The sequence below is a fragment of the Giraffa tippelskirchi genome, chromosome 11 (assembly GCF_054371585.1).
Source record: "Giraffa tippelskirchi isolate mGirTip1 chromosome 11, T2T-mGirTip1v1.2.pri, whole genome shotgun sequence".
In the NCBI taxonomy this organism is placed as follows: Eukaryota; Metazoa; Chordata; class Mammalia; order Artiodactyla; family Giraffidae; genus Giraffa; species Giraffa tippelskirchi.
The window spans coordinates 136,970,317-136,995,304 of NC_137285.1; the positions used below are offsets into that span (position 1 = coordinate 136,970,317).

Sequence of the window (24,988 nt, forward strand, 5' to 3'; positions counted from 1 at the left end):
CATTGGATTGAGGGTCTTAGTACCTCACTAGCTGTGGCTGGAGGCCTTTCCACTTCCTTGCCAGGTGAACCTTTCCATACATAGTACAGTTTAGAAATTGGGAGCTGGCGAGGGAGACAGGGAGAGAGAGAGAAAAACATGTTGGTATGATCTAGGTGGTGCTAGTGGTAAAGAACCCACCTGCCAATGCAAGAGACATAAGAGGCTCGGGTTTGATCCCTGGGTCGGGAAGATATCTTGGAGAAGGGCACGGCAACCCACTCCAGTATTCTTGCGTCTCCCGTGGACAGAGGAGACTATAGTTCATAGGGCCGCAGAGTCAGACATGACTGAGTGACTGAGCACAGTTTTGGAATACTTTGGCTGTATTCTCTTTGTTAGAGTTGAGTCACTAGATCCAGCAACATTCAAGGGAGGGAATGACGTAAAAGTGTGAATTCCAGGAAGTAGGATCATTGAGGGCCATCTCAGAGGTTGCCTACTGCAGACATTTGATGTTTTAACCTTCATGTTTCCTGGTATTACTTAGCCCTCAAATGTAGGCCCTCAGCCAGTAATACAAATAAGGGCTGAACAAATCAAGACTGTGAGTCAGTAACTGCAGAATGCCTCACATAGCCCTTATGATAAAGGACCCTGTATTACATGTCAATTTGATGTCCGTCTGCCTCCCCAGTTAGACTGTGAGCTCTGTGATGACAAGGAAAGGTGTGTTCACAGCAGCAAACCAGAGTCCAGAACAGTGTTTGACACAGTTCTCTTGCAACAACTGTCAAATAAGTGAGGGAATCAGTGAGTCCTCCTGCTTCGCGCAACAACCCCAGGAGGTGGGTACAACTGTTACGTCCATTGTACAGGAAAATGACAGTCAGAGGTAAAGTGACTTCTTCAGCCTCACAGAGCTAGTACGTGGTGGGACCGAGGGGCCCAGGTGTGTCAAGCTACTTCAAAGCCTTTGTGGAGTAGCTTACTTGACTTTGTGGAGTCATGACAGTCACGCATGAGGGGGAGACAGTGCACATGGGCACACATTTCAGGAAGAACACAGTCATCTTCTTCCGCCAGGCAGCCTCTCAACTGGCAGATTCCAGCATCCACCCCAGTGTGGAGGGGAATGAGCCTTCTGGGACTGAATTCCTCAAGGGAATTTCTGTCTTCTTCATATCCCAGAAGGACCGAAAATCAGATGGATGCCAGTGCGAGCATAGGGCAGGAAGGATGGTGCCCATGTGAAACTGGGAGCCAAGGAAATAACTGGGGGAGGAAGGGAGCAAGACCATCTACCATCTCTCTGCATGATTTTTATGAAGCGAATGTCTACTGCTGCTGCTGCTGCTAAGTCGCTTCAGTCGTGTCCGACTCTGTGCGACCCTATAGACAGCAGCCCACCAGGCTCCGCCATCCCTGGGATTCTCCAGGCAAGAACACTGGAGTGGGTTGCCAGTTCCTTCTCCAGTGGATGAAAGGGAAAAGTGAAAGTGAAATCTCTCAGTCGTGTCCGACTCTTAGCGACCCCATGGACTGTAGCCTACCAGGCTCCTCCGTCCATGGGATTTTCCAGGCAAGAGTACTGGAGTGGGGTGCCATGAATGTCTGCTAGTTTCCAGTAAACATTTTGTAACTAGTTTCTCTCTGTCTCTCTGGTGTCCTGCGGCTCTTCCTCTGCTTGTTAGTTCTACCCACATCTTTACTCTTCTTCTTCGAGTTAAAACCTTTTTTTAAAATTTGAATGTGGCCTAGGTGCTTTGGAAAAAAGGTGATGATAATGACAATAATTTCAGAATAAACCATGATAACAATCAGACAAACATTTGAATGCTTACTAAGCAGCAGTCAAAATTCAGAGTGTTTTCCAATTATGCAGTCATTTATAAGGTCCTATAGAATCATTGAGTCAATCCTCTGGACGGCTTTAAAAGCAGGAGTAATAGTTATCTATTGCCAAATAAAGAATCACCTGGAAGTCAGTGGTTTAAAACAACAATAGATACTTATTATCTCTGACAGTCTCTGTAGATCAGGAATTTGGGAGTGGCTGGGTGGTTCCAGCTCAGGATTTCTCACAATAGCCCGTCAGACATTGGTCCAGGCACAGTCATCTGAGGGCTTGATTGAGACTGAAGGTTCTGCTGCCAAGATGGTTCATTCCAAGTTGGCAGGAAGCTCAGTCCCTCTCCATGTGGGCCTATCCATGGGACTTCTTGAGTGTCCTCACAACACAGTGGCTGACTTCATCCAGAACAAGGGAGGGAGCAAGGAAGAAAGTGCTATGTCCTTTGTGATCCAGCCTTAGAGGGTTCCCTCTGCCACTTCCACAATATCTACTGGTGACACGTGTCAGCCAGGCCAGTGTGGAAGGGACTATGGGAGGGGACTATAGAAAGCACGATACCAGAAGCCAAGGATCTCTGAGTCTGAGCCATCTTGGAGACGGGCTACCACAGCAGCTGCCTTGCAGTGCGGATCATAACCACAACCACACCAGCATCTACTTTTTCTTGAGCAATTATTATGTGCAAGGTACTGTGCAAAAGACTTCACATAGCTCATTGAATCCTGACAGCAACCCTAAGATCTAGGGTCTCTTATTATTCCCATTTTACAGATAATGAAACTAAAGCTCAGAGAGTCTAATCATTTGCCCAAAGTCACAGACTAGGACGTGAAGAGAACTGGAGCACGGTAAAAAGAAGCTTATTCATTGGAAGGAATGATGCTGAAGCTGAAGCTTCAATACTCTGGCCACCTGATGCGAAGAGTCAATTCACTGGAAGAGACCCTGATGCTGGGAAAGATTGAGGGCAAGAGGAGAAGGGGACGACAGAGAATGAGATGGTTGGATGGCATCATTGACTCAATGCACATGAGTTTGAGCAAACTGTGTGAGATAGTGAAGGACAGAGAAGCCTGGCAAGTTGCAGCTCATGGGGTCACCAAGAGTCGAACATGACTTAGTGGCAGAACAATGAAGAAGAAGCTGAGCTCAAGTCTAGTTTGTGCTATTTTCATGTGTGATGTGGCTGGAACTGCTGTGAGGAGTTGATGAGAAAAACACGAGAACTATAGATCATTCTACCAAAGACCACAGTGAGACAAAACTCTTTCTTCACTTCTTCAACAACGTGAAGCCATGTTTGAAGCATATGTCCAAGATCAGAGTGTCTCATTTTTGGTAAATAAGAGCCATGAAGCACTCTGATTTATATTTTTATGAAACCAACTGTAAAAAAAACCCTTGGGATTGGCTCCCTGAGATCTGAACAATTAGCACTGGATCCTATTACATTTCCCGGAAGCTGAGGGTCCTGTGCTTTCGTTAGAATTCCAAAGAACTGGCAGAAAAGGCAGAGGAACCAGAGATCAAATTGCCAACATCCGTTGGATCATAGAAAAAGCAAGAGAGTTCCAGAAAGACATCTACTTCTGCTTTATTAACTACAACAAAGCCTTTGACTGTGTGGATCACAACAAACTGTGGAAAATTCTTCAAGAGATGGGAATACCAGACCACCTGACCTGCCTCTTGAGAAACCTGTATGCAGGTCAAGAAGCAACAGTTAGAACCGGACATGGAACAATGAACTTGTTCCAAACAGGGAAAGGAGTATGTCAAGGCTGTATATTGTCATCCTGCTTATTTAATTTATATGCAGAGTACATCATGAGAAATGCTGGGCAGGATGAAGCACAAGCTGGAATCAAGATTGCCAGGAGAAATAGCAACAACCTCACATATGCTGATGACACTACCCTTATGGCTGAAAGCAAAGAGGAACTTAAGAGCCTCTTCATGAAAGTGAAAGAGGAGAGTGAAAAAGCTGGCTAGAAACTCAACATTCAAAAAGCTAAGATCATGGCATCCGGTCCCATCACTTCATGGCAAATAGATGGGGAAACAATGGAAACAGTGACAGACTTTATTTTGGGGGGCTCCAAAATCACTGCAGATGGTGATTGCAGCCATGAAATTAAATGACATTTGCTCCTTGGAAGAAAAGCCATGACCAATCTAGATAGCATATTAAAAAGCAGAGACATTACTTTGCTGACAAAGGTACGTCTAGTCAAAGCTATGGTTTTTCCAGTAGTCATGTATAGATGTGGGAGTTGGACCATAAAGAAAGCTGAGCACCGAAGAACTGATGGTTTTGAACTGTGGTGTTGGAGAAGACTCTTGATAGTCCCTTGGACTGCAAGGAGATCAAACCAGTCAATCCTAAAGGAAATGAGTCCTGAATATTCATTGGAAAGACTGATGCTGAAGCTGAAACTCCAACACTTTGTCCACCTGATGCGAAGAACTGACTTATTTGAAAAGACCCTAATACTGGGAAAGATTGAAGGTGGGAAGAGAGGGGGATGACAGAGGATGAGATGCTTGGGTGGCATCACCAACTCGATGGACATGAGTTTGAGCAAGCTCCGGGAGTTGGTGAAGGACATGGAAGCCTGGCATGCTGCAGTCCATGGAGGTCACAAAGAGTCAGACATGACTGAACAACTGAATTGAACTGAACAGCTTAAACGGTGGAGAGGCTGATAGTGATTCAATAGAAGTATAAAAACAACATGGAATGTAAAGAGGGCTTTACATAGTTGGAATGGTCTCAAAGACACTCATATATTTAAAAGAAATGTGTGTGCATGTGTGTGGGGAGTGGCGGGGGAGAGAGAGGGGGAGAGAGAGAAATTGAGACAGAGACAGAAAGGCAGGAAGTAAACCAGGTACTTACAGAGTTGAAGGTCATGTGCCCAAAGGAACACAGGGAAATAAGAAAGATGGTACTGGGTCAGATCCATTCCTCCTTCCATATTCCTAATGTTTGGAGGCAAATGAACAGCTGTAGGAGAAATTATTTGCCTTCTTTTGTATCATTATCAGAGGTCAGAGGCTTCATTCCAACACACTTCCTGGAAAATGTATGTACTCATACACTCTTGAAATTTGCATAAAATATTGGTTTTAAAATTCTCTGAAGCCCGTGAGATGAGCATCCTAGTCCTCATGGACCCCAGAAGAAAACCCCCAGACGCTAAATGTCATGGAGAATTTGTTTGTGTTTTCCATATTTAACAAAGTAGTTTCTAATATGGAACTTTCTCAACTTGCCTACACATTTGGCATCACAGTTTTTCATTACCTTGAACCGTCGTTGTTATTTTTAAAATTTTGACCTGATTCAGTTTAGCCTTTATATTTCCAGACTAGAGCAGATAATTAAAATGCAAAGACACTGAATCTCAGTATCCTCTGTGGTTTCTCCAGTTCATCTCAAATCTAATGTGGTTATCCCATCCACAACTTCCCTTATCAGCAGTTCCAGCACCCATGCTCTCCTAGCTCCTCCAAACAGATATGGTTTATACACAGTAAAATGCACTTGCTTTAGGTGTGGGTTTTAGTGATGTAGTTCTCTAAGTTTTCACAAATGCATAAAGTTATGTATACATTGTATACAACAGCCACCACCACCACCATAATCAGGTTGCAGAACAGTCTCACTGCTCCACACCGTTCCCTTGTGACCCTTTGCACTGGTCCCTCTTAACCAGGCCAGATCCTGGTATCTACTGAGCTGATTTTGGTCCCTATAGCTTCGCTTCCCTCCCTGTCCTCATCCTTCATGTCTTATAAATGGAGTCATACAGAATGTACCCTTGGAGGCTGGATTCTTTCTCCTAGCACAGTTCTGAGATTCATTCATGTTGAGCCACTTGCGGTAAAGAATCCGCCTGCAATACAGGAGACCCGGGTTCAATCCCTGGGTCAGGAAGATCCCCTGGAGCAGGAAATGTCAACCCACTTCAGTATTCTTGCCTAGAGAACCGAATGGACAGAGGAGCCTGGAGGGCTACAATCCATTGGGTCCCAAGAGTTGGACACGACTGGGTGACTAAAGCAGCAGCACATGTTGCTGCATTAAGTGATAGGACACCATTTCTTTATCCATTCCTCAGTTAATGGATATTTCCAGTTTGGGGTGATGACTTGCATTTTTTTCTTGACTTTTTGTTTTTTTCTGGAGAGGGAAGGGGCTGGAAAGTGGAGCAGGAAAGCGTCATTGATTCTTCCTCCGTCTAAATCCTCAGAATTGTCACCAGTGCTGTCTTGGAGCCCCAACTGCACTGGAGCAGCTGTTCTTTTTGTATTTGGGCTTCTACTTTCACATTTACTTTCCTTTTCTGCAAACTGGGGTCCCAAAGTCCCTTGGTCTAGGCAGACAAGATCCAGAGAAAATCAAGCACAGGCTAAAGCTGTGTGCCTACTTCACTTGTGGTTCACCATCAGTTTCCAAATCACCTGAAAGCTTCTTAGAAAAGCAGAATCGCAGGCCCCACTCTATACCTACTGAGGCAGAGTCCCGGTGCGCCGGGTGCATTTGAAAAGTTTGAGAAGCACTTCGTCGTATTCCATATTGCTACTAAAAATAATACATGTATATGTCTGTGTGTGTGTTTTCTCATAACATATGGCCCATTCTTTCAACTCTTTCTTTCCCTCCTTGGAGTAAGCTCATTTTTTAGTTAGTTCTGTAAAGAATTCAAGTTTGGGACTTGAGGAGGTGGTGAGCGCGGCATCCTCGAAGGATGGAGGAACAGAAGTGGGAGGAAAAAGAGAAAGAGAAGGCGAGGACAGAGCCTGGACTGTTAGATCCTCGCAGCCAGAGGGGGTTGGCGGTGAGCGGCCGCCAGGGCTGGACCCTCCCTTGGCGGCCTCTCTGAGCCCGGACACCCGGGGCAGGACGCGGGCGGTGCGCGGCCCGGATGCTAGCGAAAACTTCGCGGAGCGGGGCCGGGCCGGCCGGCCCGAGGAGGGCGGGGCGGGCAGGAGGCGGGACCGCGGGGGCGGGGCCGGCGCGGCGAGGGGCGGGGTCGTCGCCGAGGCCGCGGGGGCAGCGACTGCGCCGGGCAGCGGGAGCGGCGGCCGCGCCATGTGGCTGCTGGGGCCGCTGTGCCTGCTGCTGAGCAGCTCCGCGGGTGAGTCGGGGGGCGTCCGGAGAACTTTCTGCGGGGCGCGGGGCGCGGCGGCGGGGCTGCGATCGTGCCCCCTCCCCTTGCCCGGGCTGCGTCTCCCGGCGCGGGTGTGCACAGAGGGCGGACCCCGGCGCCGGGCTGGCCGGGACCCCGGCGAGGGGCCGCGGCGGGGTGCGCGCCGTCCTATTGTGTGGGCGTGCGCGCCGGCTTGTGCTGTGTGGTGTGTGCACGGGCGGGGCTTTGTGTGCAGTCCGGCTCTGGGGAGCCCGGCAGCTGCCCCGATTGGGCGTAGCTGGAGAGTTCGTGCGTGTTTGTGTGTGTGTGTGTTGTGTGTTGTGTAGAAGAAAGGAAGAAGGGTGGGGAGAGGAGAGTACGCTTCCCTGATCCCAGCATCCCAGACGCGGTGTGCTGGGTGCTGTGTTAGCCTCCCCAGGGCCCCTTTGGGTTCTCTTGTGTGCACCCCCGTGCCTCAGTTTCCTACCTGGACCGCGGGGCGGGTGGTATCGCCCTTCCCTTCCATTCCTCCCTGGGTCTGTGTTTGGTTTGGGCAAAGGGAGATGAAGCAGGGCTGGACCTGGGAATTATTCATCTTTCCCACTGATTCTGGGAGCAAGACATTTATTTAAATCATCTGATCACCCCCACTCGCCCTACGGTGGACGCCCTGTCTAGCAAGATACCCTGGGAGAGGGCACGGGCTTCATCTGCCGCCCTTTGAACCTGCCATCGCCTTTAACGTGTGCACCCTGAGATCTTCAGGAGCAGCGTGACGTTCCCTGTAACTTTTCTGCTGATGTGGGCACGCTCCAAATTCCAGCCCTGAACTGTTCCCCTGTCCCTGCCCGCTGGTCACAGCTGTCAGCTGCCCCTCCTAGGGTCGGCAGGCCCTTGGCCCCCCATGTTTATTTCTGGGCAGCTGATGCACGCGAAAGTAGATGACAGGGCAGCGTGAACTTTCTTCAGCAAGAAGCTGGCTTGCCTGAAGTTGGTGCCATCTACATGTCTAATTCATGCCTGATTCTCCCAGATACTTCCAGCTACTTGTGATGGAAGTATCTTTGGGGGTGTGTTTGTTGGGGAAGTTGAGCCTCACTTAATTCCAGGCTTCCCCCTCCCTGCCAGATGTGCACTTGGAAAGACAAACCCTCCTCCTTGTTTGGAGTCCCTGGTCCTGGCCATCCTGAGAATCCGCTGAGTAGCCTTCCCCCACTCTAAGACCTATGACATCATCCCCACTCCTCCGAGACTCCCGCTTAGATGTCTGTGGGTTTTCTGCGGCTTCCAGGGAGGGTGGAATGCTGGTGGCTGCTGTGGATTTTTAACCAGGTGTTGGTCAGAGTGTCCTGTTTCTCCTGAACTACTCAGCCACCCCAGGGAGAGGCTTCCCAGGGGGGCGTTGGCAGTCACAGGTAGGGACGAGTGATTATTTGGAGGCTGTTAGAACTGGGAGGTTTCCTGGACATCTCAGACACAAAGACCTGCCTAGATTCATGCTTTCCATTTGCGTTGACCTGGTGTGTCCCCTGATAAAACCCAAGCAGGGCAGTCGGGAAGCCAGGTCTTGTGCATGTCCTCAGGGAACTGCCTGCGGCCCAGTAGAAACTGTTATTTATTGAATCTCTCAGTTAGTACTGGGTGGCTTTCATTGAGTCCTCATCACTGTAAAAATAGCTGTAAAGTTAATTTTGTCTTTCTCTGGTCAGCACTGGTTAATGTGTGTGTACATGTAAAATAGGGCTAAAATAAGTAAAATAGTCAGAGTGGGTTTGAGCAAACTCCAGGAGATAGTGAAGGACAGGGAAACCTGGTGTGCTGCAATCCATGGGGTTCAAAGAGTTGGACACAACTGAACAACAGTCATAGTGGGGAGGGGAGGATGGGGGGTGGTAGTCACTAAACACCTAGCTGTCCCAAGTGGTGGTTTTCTGTTGTCTGTATTTCTTGGGCTTGTGTGGTTTTGACTCACCTTTACAGTGAGTTGCTGGTTTAGAAACCTCTAGGCAGGTTGAAGTGTGTGCATTTTTCCTGTTATAGTAAGTATCACCCTTCTAGCAGGGATTCCACTTTGCCCTAACGTGTCACCGGAGAACAGGGCCGGTCATGTCTCCTGAAGCCTGCATGGTAGGTCAGTTCGTAGTGGGCCAGAGACCCTGTCCTTCTGTCCCATACCCTCCACCTCCATCCTCTTTCGGGAACTTGCTCGAACAAGAAAGATGATCAATGCCAGTGCTTTGGCACTTTGGATTTCTTTCTCCCTTTGATAGTCTGTGAAGAAACTCGGGGTCAGAGTGGAGCCCTAGTCTGAGTTTCAGGTCTTTGTAGGACTTGAAGGACACTGATGTTTCAAGAGCAATCTGGGGGCCTCTGTTTTTCAGGAGCCTTCTCAGACACCTTTGCATGCGTGTGTGTATTTTTTCCTTCTTTTTTATTGTTTGTGTTGGGAAAGTGAAGCATCGATTTCGACCGTTATTATTTTTTAATGTATCTGGTGAGAAAAGCTCAGGCCGTTTGAGGTCCAGCTTTCCTTGCCAAGGTGGGCTCGGTGGGTTTAAGTGCTTAGATGCTGAAGGATGTCTAATGGTGGTTAGGCCTTGGAGGGGGGGCTTAGACGGCTCACCTCCTTACTGGTTGACCTTTTAGGAACTCCCTGACCTTCTCTACCTGTCAGTGAAAAGGCTTGATTTCCCCAGTGTGTGCCCAGGAGTGTGGGTGTTGACCTTTTCTCCTGGAACGATCTGCTTAGTGATGTGAGCAGGTGGGTTTTATTATTATTATTATTTTTAAACGAACTGAGTGGCTTCGCGTAGCCTAGGCCAGTCGATGAGGCTGTGTGCAGCAAGTACAAATAAACACACCTTGTTGCTTTTCGTCTTCAAAGAGATGGATGAAGGCTCCCTGCTGGGGTGCGAGGTGTTTTTTCCTGACAATCCACTTAGGCCTTTTCCTTTGTGATAAGTGAGGGAGAGGCACGGGATGTGAGCCAGTAGCAGAGGGAGGGCCTCCAAGACTGGTTTAGGTGCCTCCTTGTCAAGGTCGCCAGAAGAACTTGAAAGTGGGGTTGTATCGTCTTCTTCATGAAAGAGTTTAGAGAACTGGGAATTAGGAGAGTTTCTAATCAAATAATCTCCTACGAACGTCATGGCCTTTTCAACCTTGCCCTTTTCCACGGGCAAGGAGAGAAGAGGGAACCCAGTATCTGTGGACCGTCGTCTCCTACGTGTGAGATGCTCTGCTCTCCCTTGAAACACGTGATTCTGTTGAGTTTTTCCAGCGATATTGTGTGACAGGAAGTCATTTTGTGGTCCATGAGAGATTATCCGTACACAGGGTGCCAGATTCTGACTCGAGTTTCTCTCTGGGCCCCCAGTCTGGGCTTTCCGCCCTATTTCCGGGCATCCTTCCATGCCTTTCCCCCTACGTGCTTTTGTGAATTAACAATCCATGAGTTTGTTTCCATAAACAGCCCCCCTTCCCAAATCTGTTCACTTTGCAGTCACAGCAGTTGGTATTTGTGGTAAATACATAAAAATAAATCCCAGTCCTTGAGTAAAGATAGAACTTTCAAAATAGCACCCATATTTTTGCTCTGTGCATGGGAGAGGCATGTCTGGCAGGGAGATACCACTGGACATGGTTTCATTTCTTGACCCGAGGTATAGTTACATGGGGGTTTGTTTTCATTCATTAAATTCTATATTTACCTTTCCCCTCTTTGCTTACATGTTTATGGTATTTTACAATTGAAAAATGAAAGACAACTCAGAGTTATGGAACTGATTTTAGCTCTGAGAGAGCCCTGGGGGAAAATCTATTTTTGGTTGTGGAGTTATCTTGTTTGTTCTCTTTCCCTCTTTCTCTCTTTGGAATATTTTGGAAATGCATGGGCCATCCTAACTGTGCAGCTATTTTTGCCTCTGCATCTACCTGACAGTTGGGGAGGTTTTCAAACATGGCTGCTCCTGTGTGTGGGAGAAGGAAATGGCACCCCACTCCAGTACTCTTGCCTGGGAAACCTCATGGACGGAGGAGCCTGGTAGGCTGCAGCCATGGGGTCGCGAAGAGTCAGACACGACTGAGCGACTTCACTTTCACTTTTCACTTTAATGCACTGGAGAAGGAAATGGCAACCCATTCCAATACTCTTGCCTGGAGAATCCCAGAGACGAAGGAGCCTGGTGGGCTGCCGTCTAATGGGTCGCACAGAGTCGGACACGACTCAAGCGACTTAGCAGCAGCAGCAGCTCCTGTGTGTGTGTTGCTATCATTGTAATTGTTGTGAAAGAATCTACTTTTTGGGTCTTGAGGAGTGCCCTTAAAACGTCTGCTGGGAGAAGAGCCAGGTACTCTGAGGATACAGGATTTGCCGGTCATATCTGTTTGATGTTTGATATTGCTTACAGGATAGGTAAACTTTTGGTGGCTCAGCTGGTAAAGAATCTGCCTGCAATGCAGGAGACCTGGGTTCGACCCAGGGGTTGGGAAGATCCCCTGGAGAAGGGAATGGCTACCCACTCCAGTGTTCTTGCCTGGAGAATCCCATGGACAGAGGAACATGGCAGGCTACAGTCTATGGGGTCGCAAAGAGTTGGACACAACTGAGCAACTAAGCGCGCGCGCGCGCACACACACACACACACACACACACACACACGGTAAGTAGACTTGTGTGACAGGGTAACTGCCGGGTCAGAGGGATGGCAAATATTTATTTCAGATAGGATGGTTAGGGTTTCTGGAGATGGCTATAGGGATGGTGTTTCTCTGGGGAAGCATCTCTCAGCCTGGCTTGGGACTGGAGAGCGCTTTGTTGTGGGGGGCTGTCCTTCGTATTGTAGGGTGTTTAGCAGCACCACTGGCCCTTGGTGCCAGAGGCAGCCTCCTTCTCCCTGCCTCCCTGAGCTGTGACAACCAACAATGTCTCCAGCTGTTACCACGTATCCCCTGAGGGCAGAATCAGCCCAGCTTGAGCATGCCAGTGGTGAACCCTGGGTCTGGTGTGAGCATTCCCCACCTTGCCGTACATCTGGAGCATTCTTACTACTCATCCTTAAAGTGTCTCCCAGATACAGCGATTCAGGGTGGTATTCTCCTCCCAAAGGTCTCTTAGTCATCAGGTTTCTGCTTTCTGTTTCTGCAACCCCACAAGTTTAATGTGAAAATAGGTTTTGTCTAGAAATAGCCTCAGCCCTGACCTTTCGCTCCTGCTTCTTGCTCTTGTGTGATAGTGAAAGCAAGTGAAGCTGGAGATTGTGGATTTCGTTCCCTTGGGAGAGACAGGCTGAGGAAGCAAGTAAAAGGCAGGTGGTGGGTGACATCAGAGCCGCTTGGTTCCCTGAAGACCTTTTAAACTTGGGAGGTTCACTATCCCTGTGGCTGGAGGAGAAGCGCTCTGGAGTTTGCCTTGGGAGCTGCAGTGTTGAAATCTCACCCTGGAAGTCCCCCTGCCTCCACCCCACAGAGCGGTCATTGTTCCTCTCAGTTCCCCTTCCCTCCCCATGGTTCCTTCCCCCTTCCCATCAAAAGCTTTTACAACTGGAGTTCCTTCTCTAGGTGGGCGCGGGGGTGGGGGGTGGGGGGGGTGGGATTGTCCGTACTAGCAGCCAGGGAGCTTTGGAGAAATGTGCATCTTCTACTTTCTTCTCTGAAGTTCTTTGAAAGTTAAGCTCTGCGTCACTTAGTAACTGTTGCATCCCTTTAAGACACTTTGCCTCCCAGCTGTCCGGCTCCTTTGTTCGGTGGTGGCCAGCCTTCCTTGAGTCTTTAGCTTCCTCCTCTCTTCGAAGACCAGCATCGATGTGCAGTGTCTGCCGCTGTCTTCTTCTGTGTGTGAGGGCGCAGGGAGGAAGGGAGGTACCAAGAGAGCAGCGCTGGGTTTGGAGGGGAGAAGTGTCCCTTATCTTCCATCAGACACATGAGCCTCAAATCACACCCTCTCCCCAAAGGCTTCTCCAGGCGAGAGCCCTGGCTTCCTGAGCCTGTGAGTCTTGTTTTCTTCCCTTTTGTGTCTGGGTAACTTGAAAACTCTTCTCAAAGCTTTAGAGTATGTCCCCTACATGGGAATGAGTTCCATTCCAAGAGGGCATTTGTAAGTCCAATTTGTTCATAAGTTCAACAAAGTTAGCCTAGGTACCCAACTAACAGAATCGGCTATGTAATACTGTTCTGTAATACGTTTATAACACTTTTCACACTAAAAATACATAGAAAACAAACACACACACACAAAAATTTTTAATCTTAACAGCACAGTGCCTTGAAAGGTGTAGTGTTAGACGCTCGGTCCTGTCCGACTCTTTGTGACCCCATGGACTGTAGCCCTCCAGGCTCCTCTGTCCGTGGAATTCTCCAGGCAAGAATACTAGAGTGAATAGCTAACCCCTTCTCCAGGAGATCTTCCTGACCCATACAGGGGCTGACATCAAATGGAGAGGCAAGTAGAGTTACTGACTGGAGAAGGGAGGCAGGTGGGAGATGGTAGAGCTGAAGGATTGTCAGCAATAGGAGACGGAGAGCAAGCTGCAATTTCACTCACAGCTGACATTGATGGCACAGGTCCTGGTTCCTTGTTGGAACCAGATGCGCATTTGCATCTTTGAAAGTTTGCAACTTGAAGGTTCATACGTAGGGGACTTAGTGTCTTTGACTGTTCACTAGTGCGGTACCAGCTCTGTGCTCTAGGGGAGGCAGAGCTGTGTAGAACTTGTTCTTGGCCCTTGAAGACATGAATGATCCAGTGATGGATATGGGGTTGTTTATCTCTGTCATGATCTGGGAAGGGCAGAGGCACTTCTCCAGCAAGTGGGGCTTTGGAGGCATTGTATTCCTAAATGTGAGATATACTAATGGATCTATGACCTTCATGAGAACAGAGCTGTGTGGATGTCACAAGGCTTTGACGAACCTGGATATCCAGTCTTTGGGAATATTTAATGGATGAGTCATTCTTTTCTTAAAATTTTTATTTTTATACAACTTTTAAAGGTTACTTTTCATTTGCAGTTATTATAAAGTATTGACTATATTCCCTATGTTGTATAATACATCCTTGTACACCCAGTTACATCCGCTGCCCTACTGGTGACCACTAGTTTGTTCTCTACACCTGTGAGTAAGCTTCATTTATGTTATATTCACTAGTTGTGGTATTTTTTAGATTCCACATGTAAGTGATATCATATAGTATTTCTCTCTGTTTGACTTATTTCACTAGACATAATGCTCTCCAAGTTGGATGGGTCATTCTTGATAAGGTTTCAGAGGTGATGGTGCATGTCCTAGCTTGCTTCTTTAGCTATCCAGATAAAATTTTGGGGTGCATCTATTGGTATTCTAAGGTTCTTTTAACTCTAGGCTTATGAGATTCTAATGAGACATTTCTTCTGGGGCTGTAGGCAGCAATCTTCTTTATCTTGTCATACTACCTACAGACACATATATGCTAAAGTAAAGTGAAAGTGAAATTGCTCAGTTGTGCAAGCCCATGGACTATACAGTCCATGGAGTTCTCCAGGCCAGAATATTGGAGTAGGTAGCCTATCCCTTCTCCAGTGGATCTTCCCAACCCAGGAATCGAACCGGGGTCTCCTGCATTGCAGGTTAGCACACACATATATATATATGATAAATATGTGTATATATGTATAATATGTATATCTTGGTGTATATATACACGTAACTTAGTGTATGTATATATATATATATCTTTATATATATATATACACACACACACACATCAGTTCAGTTCAGTTCAGTCACTTAGTCGTGTCCGACGCTTTGCGACCCCATGAACCACAGCACGCCAGGCTTCCCTGTCCATCTCAACTCCCGGAGTCCACCCAAACCCATGTCCATTGAGTCGGTGATGCCATCCAGCCATCTCATCCTCTGTCGTCCCCTTCTCCTCCTGCCCTCAATCTTTCCCAGCATCAGGGTCTTTTCAAATGAGTCAGCTCTTCGCATCAGGTGGCCAAAGTATTGGAGTTTCATCTTCAACATCAGTCCTTCCAATGAACACCCAGGACTGATCTCCTTTAGGATGGACTGGTTGAATCTCCTTTAAGTCCAAGGGACTCTCAAGAGTCTTCTCCAATACCACAGTTCAAAAGCATCAATTCTTCGGCGCTCAGCTTTCTTTATGGTCCAACTCTCACATCCATACATGACTACTGGAAAAACCATAGCCTTGACTAGACGGACCTTTGTTGGCGAAGTAATGTCTCTGCTTTGAAATATGCTATCTAGGTTGGTCATAACTTTCCTTCCAAGGAGTAAGCGTCTTTTAATTTCATGGCTGCAATCACCATCTGCAGTGATTTTGGAGCCCCCAAAATAAAGTCAGCCACTGTTTCCACTGTTTCCCCATCTATCTGCCATGAAGTGATGGGACCAGATGCCATGATCTTTGTTTTCTAAATGTTGAGCTTTAAGCCAACTTTTTTCACTCTCCTCTCTCACTTTCATCAAGAGGCTCTTTAGTTCTTCTTCACTAGTAGCATTAGAAACTAAGTATATATCCTATCTCTTTTAGTCTCTAATCCTACTAGATTGTAAACTCATTAATGGCTAGACTCATATGTTAAATGTATATGTCATATTTCTCATTTCTTTTATGGAGTCTAGGAGCATAATAATGGCTACCAATCACTGGAGGGTTCTCTACCTGGCAGGATGCCGAAACTGTACATGTATCATTTCATTATAATCTTCCTGAATTAAAAACATTATCAAAATAATACCTTGAATACATGCTTGTTATAAAACTTTCAAGCACAATAGAAGTCATTATAGTAAAACATTGACATCTTTCTTTATCCTCTGTTTACGTTTCTTATTTCTTTGTAAAGTTACTATTAACTGTCTGGTATGTATCAATCTAGTCCTTGTGGATTTGTACACACACATGGATGTGTGCCCATAGAGCTAATGAACTCATACTTGTCTATATTTGTAGTTTTTTGACTTGCTTTTTGAAAATGTTGTATTTTATCAATTCTACTTTGAGATATATGCATTGGTCACACCTGCCTTCTGACATTTAGACATTCCATTTATTCCCAAGCACTTGGCATGTCCACTCACCTCCACTTGCAGTTCACTTTCTCAGTTGGTAAATGGCACTCTTTTTGCCTCTATCTCAGAAACAAAATGTGATGTATCTTCAAGCACCTGACTTTAAAGTGCTTGGCTCATACTTTGCAAGAAAATATGGAACTGGACTTCCCTTGTGATACAGTGGATAAGAATCTGCCTGCCAGAGCAGGGGACACGGGTTCAGTCCCTGGTCTGGGAAGATTCCACATGCCTCAGAGCAACTAAGCACATGTGCCACAACTACTGAAGCCCACGTGCCCAAGAGCCCAGAGACCACAACTGCTGAGCCCACATGTTGCAACTACTGAAGCCCGTGGGCCTAGAGCCTGTGTTCCACAACAAGACAGGCCACCACAATGAGAAGCCGGTGCACTGCAATGAAGAGGAGCCCTTGCTCGCTGCAACTGGAGAAAGCCCGTGCATAGCGAAGAAGACCCAGGACAACCCAAGATAAATAATTCGTTAACTGAAAAAGAAAGTATGGAATTGTAGTCATTCTCCAGTGACAGATACTTGCTTCACTATTTTCATATTTATGTAGTTTCCTTGCCTTTCGTATACACAATAATTTTTCATTTCAGTGCAAAATTTTAAAAGGCTTTCTAAAGAGCAGGTAAATTCAGCCTCTGCATTTCCAGCAATACTCAGTACTGGATGGAAATGATGACACACATTAGCGCCTGTGACCAAGTTCTCCCAGGCGCTGAGAGTGACCAGATCACAGCTTCTGTTTACTGTGCTGTCATAAGGTGCTGCTGGCTGTTGGGCACCTCTTGAGTTCACAGATGTTACAGCGTTAAAGGCAAATTAGGCACATCCATGTTTCAGCGATGTTCCAATACCAAAGGTATGTGTCTTCTTGGCCATCTTTCTTTTAGTTTTTCTGTAACTATGCATTCTTTTAAAAACAGCTTTAGAAACATTTGGTATCTGTCAGTACCGTGATTTTTGTCATGCGTCTGCTGATGAATCCTATTTCATTTTCACAGCATTCATTTGGGTAGACAGTATGCCCTGCAATTGTAGAGATGGGGAAACTAGAAGACTAAAGAAATTTCCCAACTCTGCAGCCAGTAAGAGGTGGTTTCAGAACTCACATGTAGATCTGCCCAACTTAAACCTGTGCTCCTGACGGCTAGCTCTACTGCATTGGCATTGAGTAGACATTCAAGTTCATGTGTGTTGGAAGAAGGAGTTGTACTCCTAGATGGTGCTAGAGAGTTCTGTTATTGGTGAGTGGTGTCAGTATTGATTCCTTGCTTATGTTGGATAGAATAATCTGTTGGAGAGCTATTGGTCAGGAGGCATCTCAAGTTGTTTTTATTCAAGTGGCCTGTCCTCGGCAGATTGAAATTGACATTTTGCTCATCCCCCCTATGGAGGACTTGTTTTTATAGGCATTTAAATTGGCTTATGTAAAGGTTTTCTTTATTAAAAGAAACAATAGCAACAATAAACAAATTATTTCAGCACTGTGAGACTTGCCTTTGAATGTATTCGTGATGGAGATGTTTTCCCCCCTTTGGTGGAAATATTTTGTTGAAATACCAACCAGAAGTAATTTCTTTTTGGTCAGTACTTCCTTCAAGTAGTGCTGACTGCCAAAGAGAAGTGCTCACTGTTTATAAAGTCTAGAAATAGATTTTTAAGACAAAAATATAGTGCTGATTATAATGCCTCATATAAAAAGAAAACTTGAAGTTTTGTCTTTCTCACTCTGAGGTTAAGCTGGTATGGTTCACATATAGGAGAACTTTTTCCGAACTAGTCATTGATGTTATTTGTTGTGGAAGGTGAAATGTTAATGTACTGCATTGAAAGAAATCATAGCTGGAAAGAATTTGCCCTGTTTTGTTACCTCAAACCAAGGGGCTCTTATGGGCAGTAGGTCCTGCCTTGTGAGGAAATAACATTGCAGGTATGAAAGGCGTTAATAACTACAGGCAGATCATGATAAGCTTCAGGATTCCAAACCCTCACTCCTAAGTTCTCTCCTGAAACCTGTCTCTCTTTTTAATGAGTCTTCATGCTACCAGGGGACTGTAAACTGGATGAATTTACAGGTGCTCAAGTCCAGCTGTGGTTTTCAACAGGCAACATGGCGAGACTGAAGACAAGGTTGTCTCTGGTCTGGAGGGAGGCTGCTGAGAGGGGGCACAGCCAGTTAGCTGCCTCTGGAACTGGGTGCTGGAGGGGCATGGCCCATATGAATAACTTGATTTAGAAGACGTGCCGACCCGAGGTGCCAGCGTTCCGTGTGGGACACTCGTGTGTCTGTTGGCAGAGCGAAATGAAAACATAAAAGGTGTGTAATTTTATTGCATTAAAAATCTGTTCTCGTTATTATAAGGCCCAGTGAGGTTAGCTTTGGGGATATCACAAGTGTGCTGTCTTTGATGGCCTTACTGGAACATTTTTCTTCAGCTTCTGTCTTGAATCAGGGCAGTGTTCTCTAGGAGAACTAATTGGACATGGCTGAGAAGTGAGCCCTCGTGACACTTGTAGCTCCACAGTTGAAAAAAAAAACCTTCTCAATTGGTTTGGAAAGTGCTAAATTTAGCTTGTTTTTTTTATTATAAAAATAAAGATGAGGGAGTTTGGGGGCGATGGAAGACTGATTAGTAGCAGGGGGTGTTTCATTAGTAAAAATTTCATCAGAAAAAAATCCAAAGCTATAAAAAACGGTTGATGCTAAGGGAAACCAGAACAGAACTGAATGGGGGCTTCAAAAGCAGATTTTATAAAATCTTATTAAAAGATATGATAGGAGGGAGCTCAGCTGGCAGGGGTGTGGCATGGCAGGACTGGAAAGGGTGGACGGTAATTGCTGTAGAAGAAAGGCTCACATCAGGAATAATCTACAGTAATTAAAGATTGAACTAACCTTGTAAAAGTTATAGAGAAGCGATAAACATCTGTGGAACCTATGAAGGGCAGCAGCAATGCAGTAGGGGAAGATTTAGCATGCCCAGAGTTCATTTGTGTTGCCCAAGTTGATGATGATGACAATCCAGGAAAAGCTAACAGATGTCGAAAATATACTAAGGGTGCTTGATTTTTTGAATAAGAAACATACCAGGGAAATTGGAGTGGATCAGGAGCTGGACTGTATATTCAAGGAAAGGAACACTGTCCATCACTGAGGGGGCAATCTCAGGATCTTTTGAAAGTACCCAGAAAGTGTAATTTAGCAATAATCCTGAGCAGAAGAAAAAACTCTCCCATTCTTGTGATTCGAATTCCACGAGGCCGGATGGGGTCATGCATGTTTCCTTAATGTCCATCTTATTTGTTGTTATAGTCCAGCACCTGAGTCAGGGCTTGGCTTAGTGTCTGTCACACAATAGGATCTCCTGTAAGTTACCTGGAAGGCATGGAGGTGATCGCTCAAGATAAGCGACTGTGACTTTGAAGAGGAGAAGCAGTTGAGGGAAGGATGAAATTGAGATGTTGCCCTTTGGTGACACATTGTTTCTGCTCTAAACTTTGAAACAGTCTCATTCAGCATCAAAGACCTGCAGAGATCTTTATACCGGAGTCACCTGTGGCTTAAAAGAAAATGACAAAAAGAAAGAGGGCTTTTAGAGGAAAATGGATTATAGCAATTTTAAAGTCATGTGATAAATTAGACAATTAAGAGTCTAGCATGTAGCATATAAAAAGGGTTTCTGACAGGTGAATGAAAACTGCTGTGCCTCTTAATTCCACTTGAAGGGAGTTTACACAGTTTACTTAGCGAATATGAGAAGTTACTGGGAGGAAAGAGTTGAAAACAGTTCTGTCCCATGAAATATCACTATTAAAAACGTTAAATAATAAGAAACTTAAGGTTATCTTCTCGCCTAATCTAAAAGGAAGTAAAACTTGCTACCAAGACCACACAAATGATTCGAGGAAGGAAACGCATCAATCAATATAATCTTAGAGGGAAGTGGAGGATGATAGAAATACATCAATTATAAGACCAAGTGTACAGCAAAATGTCAGTAACTCTTGTGGAAAAAATCACCCAGCTCTTCATCATAGGAGACGTAGTAAAGTTCAAGAGATATAGAGTGAGAAGTTAGGGAAATAAAATCCTATATGCCAAGGCTTCTTTCACGGTATCAGATAAGTAATTGCGTAGCATTAAGCAGTCAGATAGATAAACAGGGTGACTGCAAATGGCAAAGGTTTCATTAAACAACAAGTATCTGATAATCCCATGTAAACAGACATGAAGAATTGGAGACATAATTAAAGGATGTTGAAGGTTCTTGGATAAAATTAGTGAGTGCTTGCCAAATTTTGGAAGGTTAAAATATTTAGAGAGTACCTAACTTCAACATTTCAAAGAAAAGGTCTGTTGGAATAGTGGTGTGTTAGACAATCGTGTCCGACTCTTTGTGACCCCCGGACTGTAGCCCACCAGGCTCCTCTGTCCAAGGGATTCTCCAGGCAAGAATACTGGAATGGGTAGTCATTTGCTTCTCCAGGGGATTTTCTTGACCCAGGGATTGGACCGGGTCTCCTACATTGCAGGCAGATTCTTTACCATCTGAGCTACCAAAATGTGCTGGTGACTTGATGATGAGTGTCTGCAGTCAGGAGCAGTGGGTGAGACAAGCGACTTGCTTGGGACACCCCTAGGGTGTCTTTTCTCCACACAGCTGCTCCCTGGGTTTGTGGAAGTGTTTGCTAATGGAAGCTTTGGGGATAAAATCCTCCCTGCTAATGAGATGAGAAGGTTGATTAAGCTTCGACTTGGGCTGAGTCTGGCACCAGCGTCTGTGGGTGGGAATTTACGAAAGCAGTTTAAGGCCTGCCATATGGATAGAAAAGGAGGCTTTGCAAAAGTGATTGAAAAGAAAAGGCTATTTTTGCTTTTATATCTTAGGAAGCATTGATATTATTTAAATTATTAGAAAACATTTTTCTGGTCAAGTATAGTGGATTTTCTCCTTAGAATGATAGTATTATTGTGGGATTATGGTGTAAGAGCTTTGCTACTCACAATGTGGGTCTCCAGGCCAACAGCATCAGCATCACCTGAATCAGAACCTGCATTTGAACAAGATCCTTGAGCGATTCCGACTTGAATTAAAGTTTGAGATGCACTGATGTGGTCACTAAGAATACAGGCTTTTAAATGAACCAGCCTGGGTTCAAATCCCAGCTCACTGCCTCAGCTTTGGCCGGGTTTCTTCAACATTTTCCTGGCCACTGTGTCTTCATCTATAAATAGGGATAATAATAGACCCTCCCAAGTAGAAATACTTTAATTGAGATAATACATGGGAGGCAGTTAGCTTTTATTATTGCTCACTAATATGACTAAATGTTATTTAAATAATTACCCAGGTTTATTGTAAAAATTTGGGCAAGAATTTAGAAAAAAAATACCTTATAGTTCTGTGATCTAAAGACTGTTAACACATTGGTTTATTTTCTTTGATTTTTATGTAGTTTTAATCATACAGAGAATACAATTTCATATCTGGCTTTTTCCACTTGTGAATATAGCATTGGCATTTTTCCTCGCTAAACTGATGTAGGAGAACAAATGGCCTAACATCCCAGACTGGCTGGGTGGATTCTTTTGATGTTGGCTATAAAAATTCTCTAAACCAATCAAACCAGCAGTGTGCTTTTTCACAGCTTGTTTCCTTGTCGATCCATGTGGGCTGCTCTTACCTGCCCCATCTGATTTTACCTGGTAGTCATTGAGGATCCTTCGGGAATCGTGTATGTGAAAACAGCTGGTAATAGGTAAAATTCTGTACACATCTACGTTACTGTAAGTGGGTGAGCTTGCTATTTAGGAAAAGCCCAGAAGCATACTTACCCGTTGACTCCACAATTCCACTTCTAGGACTTTATCCTAATGAAATAGTTTGGGATATATACAGAGACTCAGCTATGGTGATGTGTGTGTGAGCATTGTTTTTAATGGTGAAAGGCTGGAAACTAATGCTTCCTAGAAGGGGTGAGTTATCAGTGTGCTAGAATACTATGCAGACACTCAAAAAGATGCTCTCCAATATTATACCCACTTACCACAAGTGGCTATTTAAATTAGTTAAGATTAAACAAAATGAAGAATCAAATTCTTCCATCATACCAGGCAGGCATATTGCAAGTGCTCAGTAACCCTGTGTGGCTAGTGACTACTTTATTGGGCAGCTCAGATGTTGGACTTTTTCATCATCACAGAAAGTTCTGTCAGATAGCATCGCTTCCAAGGAAGAATTCTTCTGTGGAAAGAGAATTCTTAAGAAACAGAATGATTCAGATTTGTAGTATGTATTTTATTAAGTCCTCCCCTTGGTACTTGGGGCACAACATAGCATTTGTTCATTTTTCTAAATTCCGTCAAATCTGGCCTTGCTTGCCCTCACTCACCAAAAGCTAGAGATTTGATTTAAGTCAAATGTTGAATTCTGTAGGTATTCTCAGGACCCGGAGTGCCTGACCTGGTCATTGGCGTTACTATAGCTTTTTTGTTTTAAGACCTGTTGCTTAGCTTTGGACCTTCTTGTCTGCTAGACACTTCAATCCACCCCTCCCCATAAACTAACTCTCCCCCATATTTTCCAGCAATGATTTACAAGGGTTACGTGCAGAGTAAGCCATTATACCCCTCCCCCATTCAGATGGGTGGGAAGTGTTACCTAAGGGGAGGAAAAAAGGCTGAAACCACACTGCATTAGTAATCAGTTCTTTTGTGTGCTCTGCTTTAGTCTGGTTTGCAGACCTTCATGGGTGCTGTGGAGGAGGGCTCTGTCATAATGGATCCTCCCTCCCTGTCCCTTTCTGCAGCATCAGGCTTCCAGGCACCCAGCCCTCTTCAGGCACCTGTTGTCTGCCTTGGCACTGGGGTGAACTGATACAGATGACCCTTGCGCTGATTTCCTTGGCAGATGGTATCTAAGCCTAAGTGATCCTGATTTCTTGCTGGATTTTTAGCCAATGATTCCCACCAGCTTGACTGAGAAGGGTTTCCCAGCTTGTCCCTTCCCCTACAGCCAAATGCAGCCTTATGTCTGCAGTGTATACCCTTGCTTGCTGTCTGGTCTTACTGTTGATTGAAGCTATGCCTGTGTTTGTACAGAGTTTCAGAGAAAGCTTCTCATTCGCCTTTCTGAACTCTACTACTGATTTTCCCTGTCTAGAAAGCTTTCCTCCCTTAGTCCACTCCCAACACAGAGTGAATCTCACTTCTTTTTTTCCAAAATTTCACATGTGTGTTTATTGTGAAATGATTAGCACAGTAAGTTTAGTTAAGACGCATCACTTCACATAATTACAGTTTTTTTTCTTGTGGTCAGAACTTTTAAGTTGTACTCCCTTAGCAACTTTCAAATACACAATACCGTATTGTTAACCATGCTGTATATTACATCCCCAGGAGTTAAGGGAAAACTGGAAGTTTGTTCCTTTTTTACCACTGTTCATTTTCTCCACTTCCCCTCCCACCCTCTGCCTCTGGCAAACACTAGTCTTTTCAGGTTCTGTGAGTTCGGGTTTTTAAAGTTTCCACATATAGGTGAGCTCATATAGTATTTGTTTTTCTCTGTCCGAACCTATTTCACTTAGCATAATACCCCCAAGGTCCATCGCATTTTTCCAAATGGCATGATTTCCTTCTTTTTTCACGGCTGAGTAATTTTCCGTAATTTCACTTCTTAATGACCGCCTCTCCATTGCTTCTGTTCATGTTGAACTTCACATGTGGTATTCTATTTATGTTCATTCCCTATGCTTGAGTGGTTCTTAAACATAAATAATTGTAAGACTAGCTGGGTGTTTTGAAATACATACTTTTCAATTACATTTAATTCTGGGATCTCTCAAACATCATAAATGAACCAAGAATAATATAACAAATATGAATGTACCTATCACACAGATCTATCTGATTTTTAACATTTGCCATTTAGACTCTGATTTCTTAAAGAAAACTGTGCTACAGATACTATCAAAGAGTGTCCCTCATCTCATTTCCTTCTCTTCTGCTCAGAGGTCACAATTATCCTCATGTTGACATATAGCCTTTCTGTCCATGTTTGAATCTTTTCTCACATTTGTGTACATCTCTCTCCAATGCATAGTATTTTAAAGTATACACAAGGTCATCATTCTGTGTGTACTTTTGCAACTTACTTTTTTCATTTTTTCTTTTAATTTTGAGGCCCATCCCAGTTGCCACATTTTTAAAATTGCTGTAGGGTATCTCATTGTATGAAGAGAATAAAATTTATTCACTCATCTTTTTTTTGGCATATGAAAATTTATTACTATTGTGTTTTCACTATAAAATAAAATTTAAGATCATCAAAACTTATGGTATTGGTTTTTTCTTCTTGACTTTCTGTAGGGCCAAAAAAGAGACATTGGCCCATTTGACAACCTTAAAGAGGGATGTTACCAATAGCATGACCTTTGCAACCAAGTCCAGCAACCAGATCTTCATCATTTTCGTTAGTAAGATGGAAACAACCATTGTTGGGTACAAAGACTGTGATTTTTTTTAATCATTCTTGCTTTGCTGAATCCTGACACACTTCCTGATGACAGAATTTGGCTGTTTGGCTTCAACCCCTACTTTCCCAGCACAATTCCCTTTCAGTCATCTCTTAAGAAGGCATTTAGGTTGTGACCGTGACCAGCCACGCTGCGGTGAAAATCCTTGTGCACCAGAGCAGGACTTCATAATATTCTCAAAGTAGCATCTTGGATCAAAGGGTTTGCACATCCTCTGCCTGTCTAGATGTTGCCAACTTACCCTCTGAACTGGCCCTACCCATGTGTACTGTCATTAGTGGTTTATGAGAGCACTTGCTTTCCCACATTTCTTCCAATATTTAGACTTGAGTTCTTAATTAGTTTCCCCAAGGCCCAGAGTGGTAACTTACTGTGGTTTCCACGTCTTTTCCCTGGATTC

The 24,988-nt window shown here is 44.9% G+C and overlaps 1 protein-coding gene across 2 annotated transcripts in view; it reads left to right on the plus strand.

Moving 5' to 3' along the window:
- The first annotated feature begins 6,881 nt into the window (after nt 1-6,881).
- The window catches only part of LDLRAD3 (low density lipoprotein receptor class A domain containing 3), a 255,995-nt gene continuing 237,888 nt past the window's right edge, over nt 6,882-24,988 (plus strand). For both annotated transcript variants that reach the window (XM_081544662.1, XM_081544663.1), the window contains exon 1: nt 6,882-6,978. In XM_081544662.1, coding sequence (XP_081400788.1) covers nt 6,933-6,978 — 46 coding nt within the window. In that variant the 5' untranslated portion in view covers nt 6,882-6,932. The remainder of the gene's footprint in view (nt 6,979-24,988) is intronic.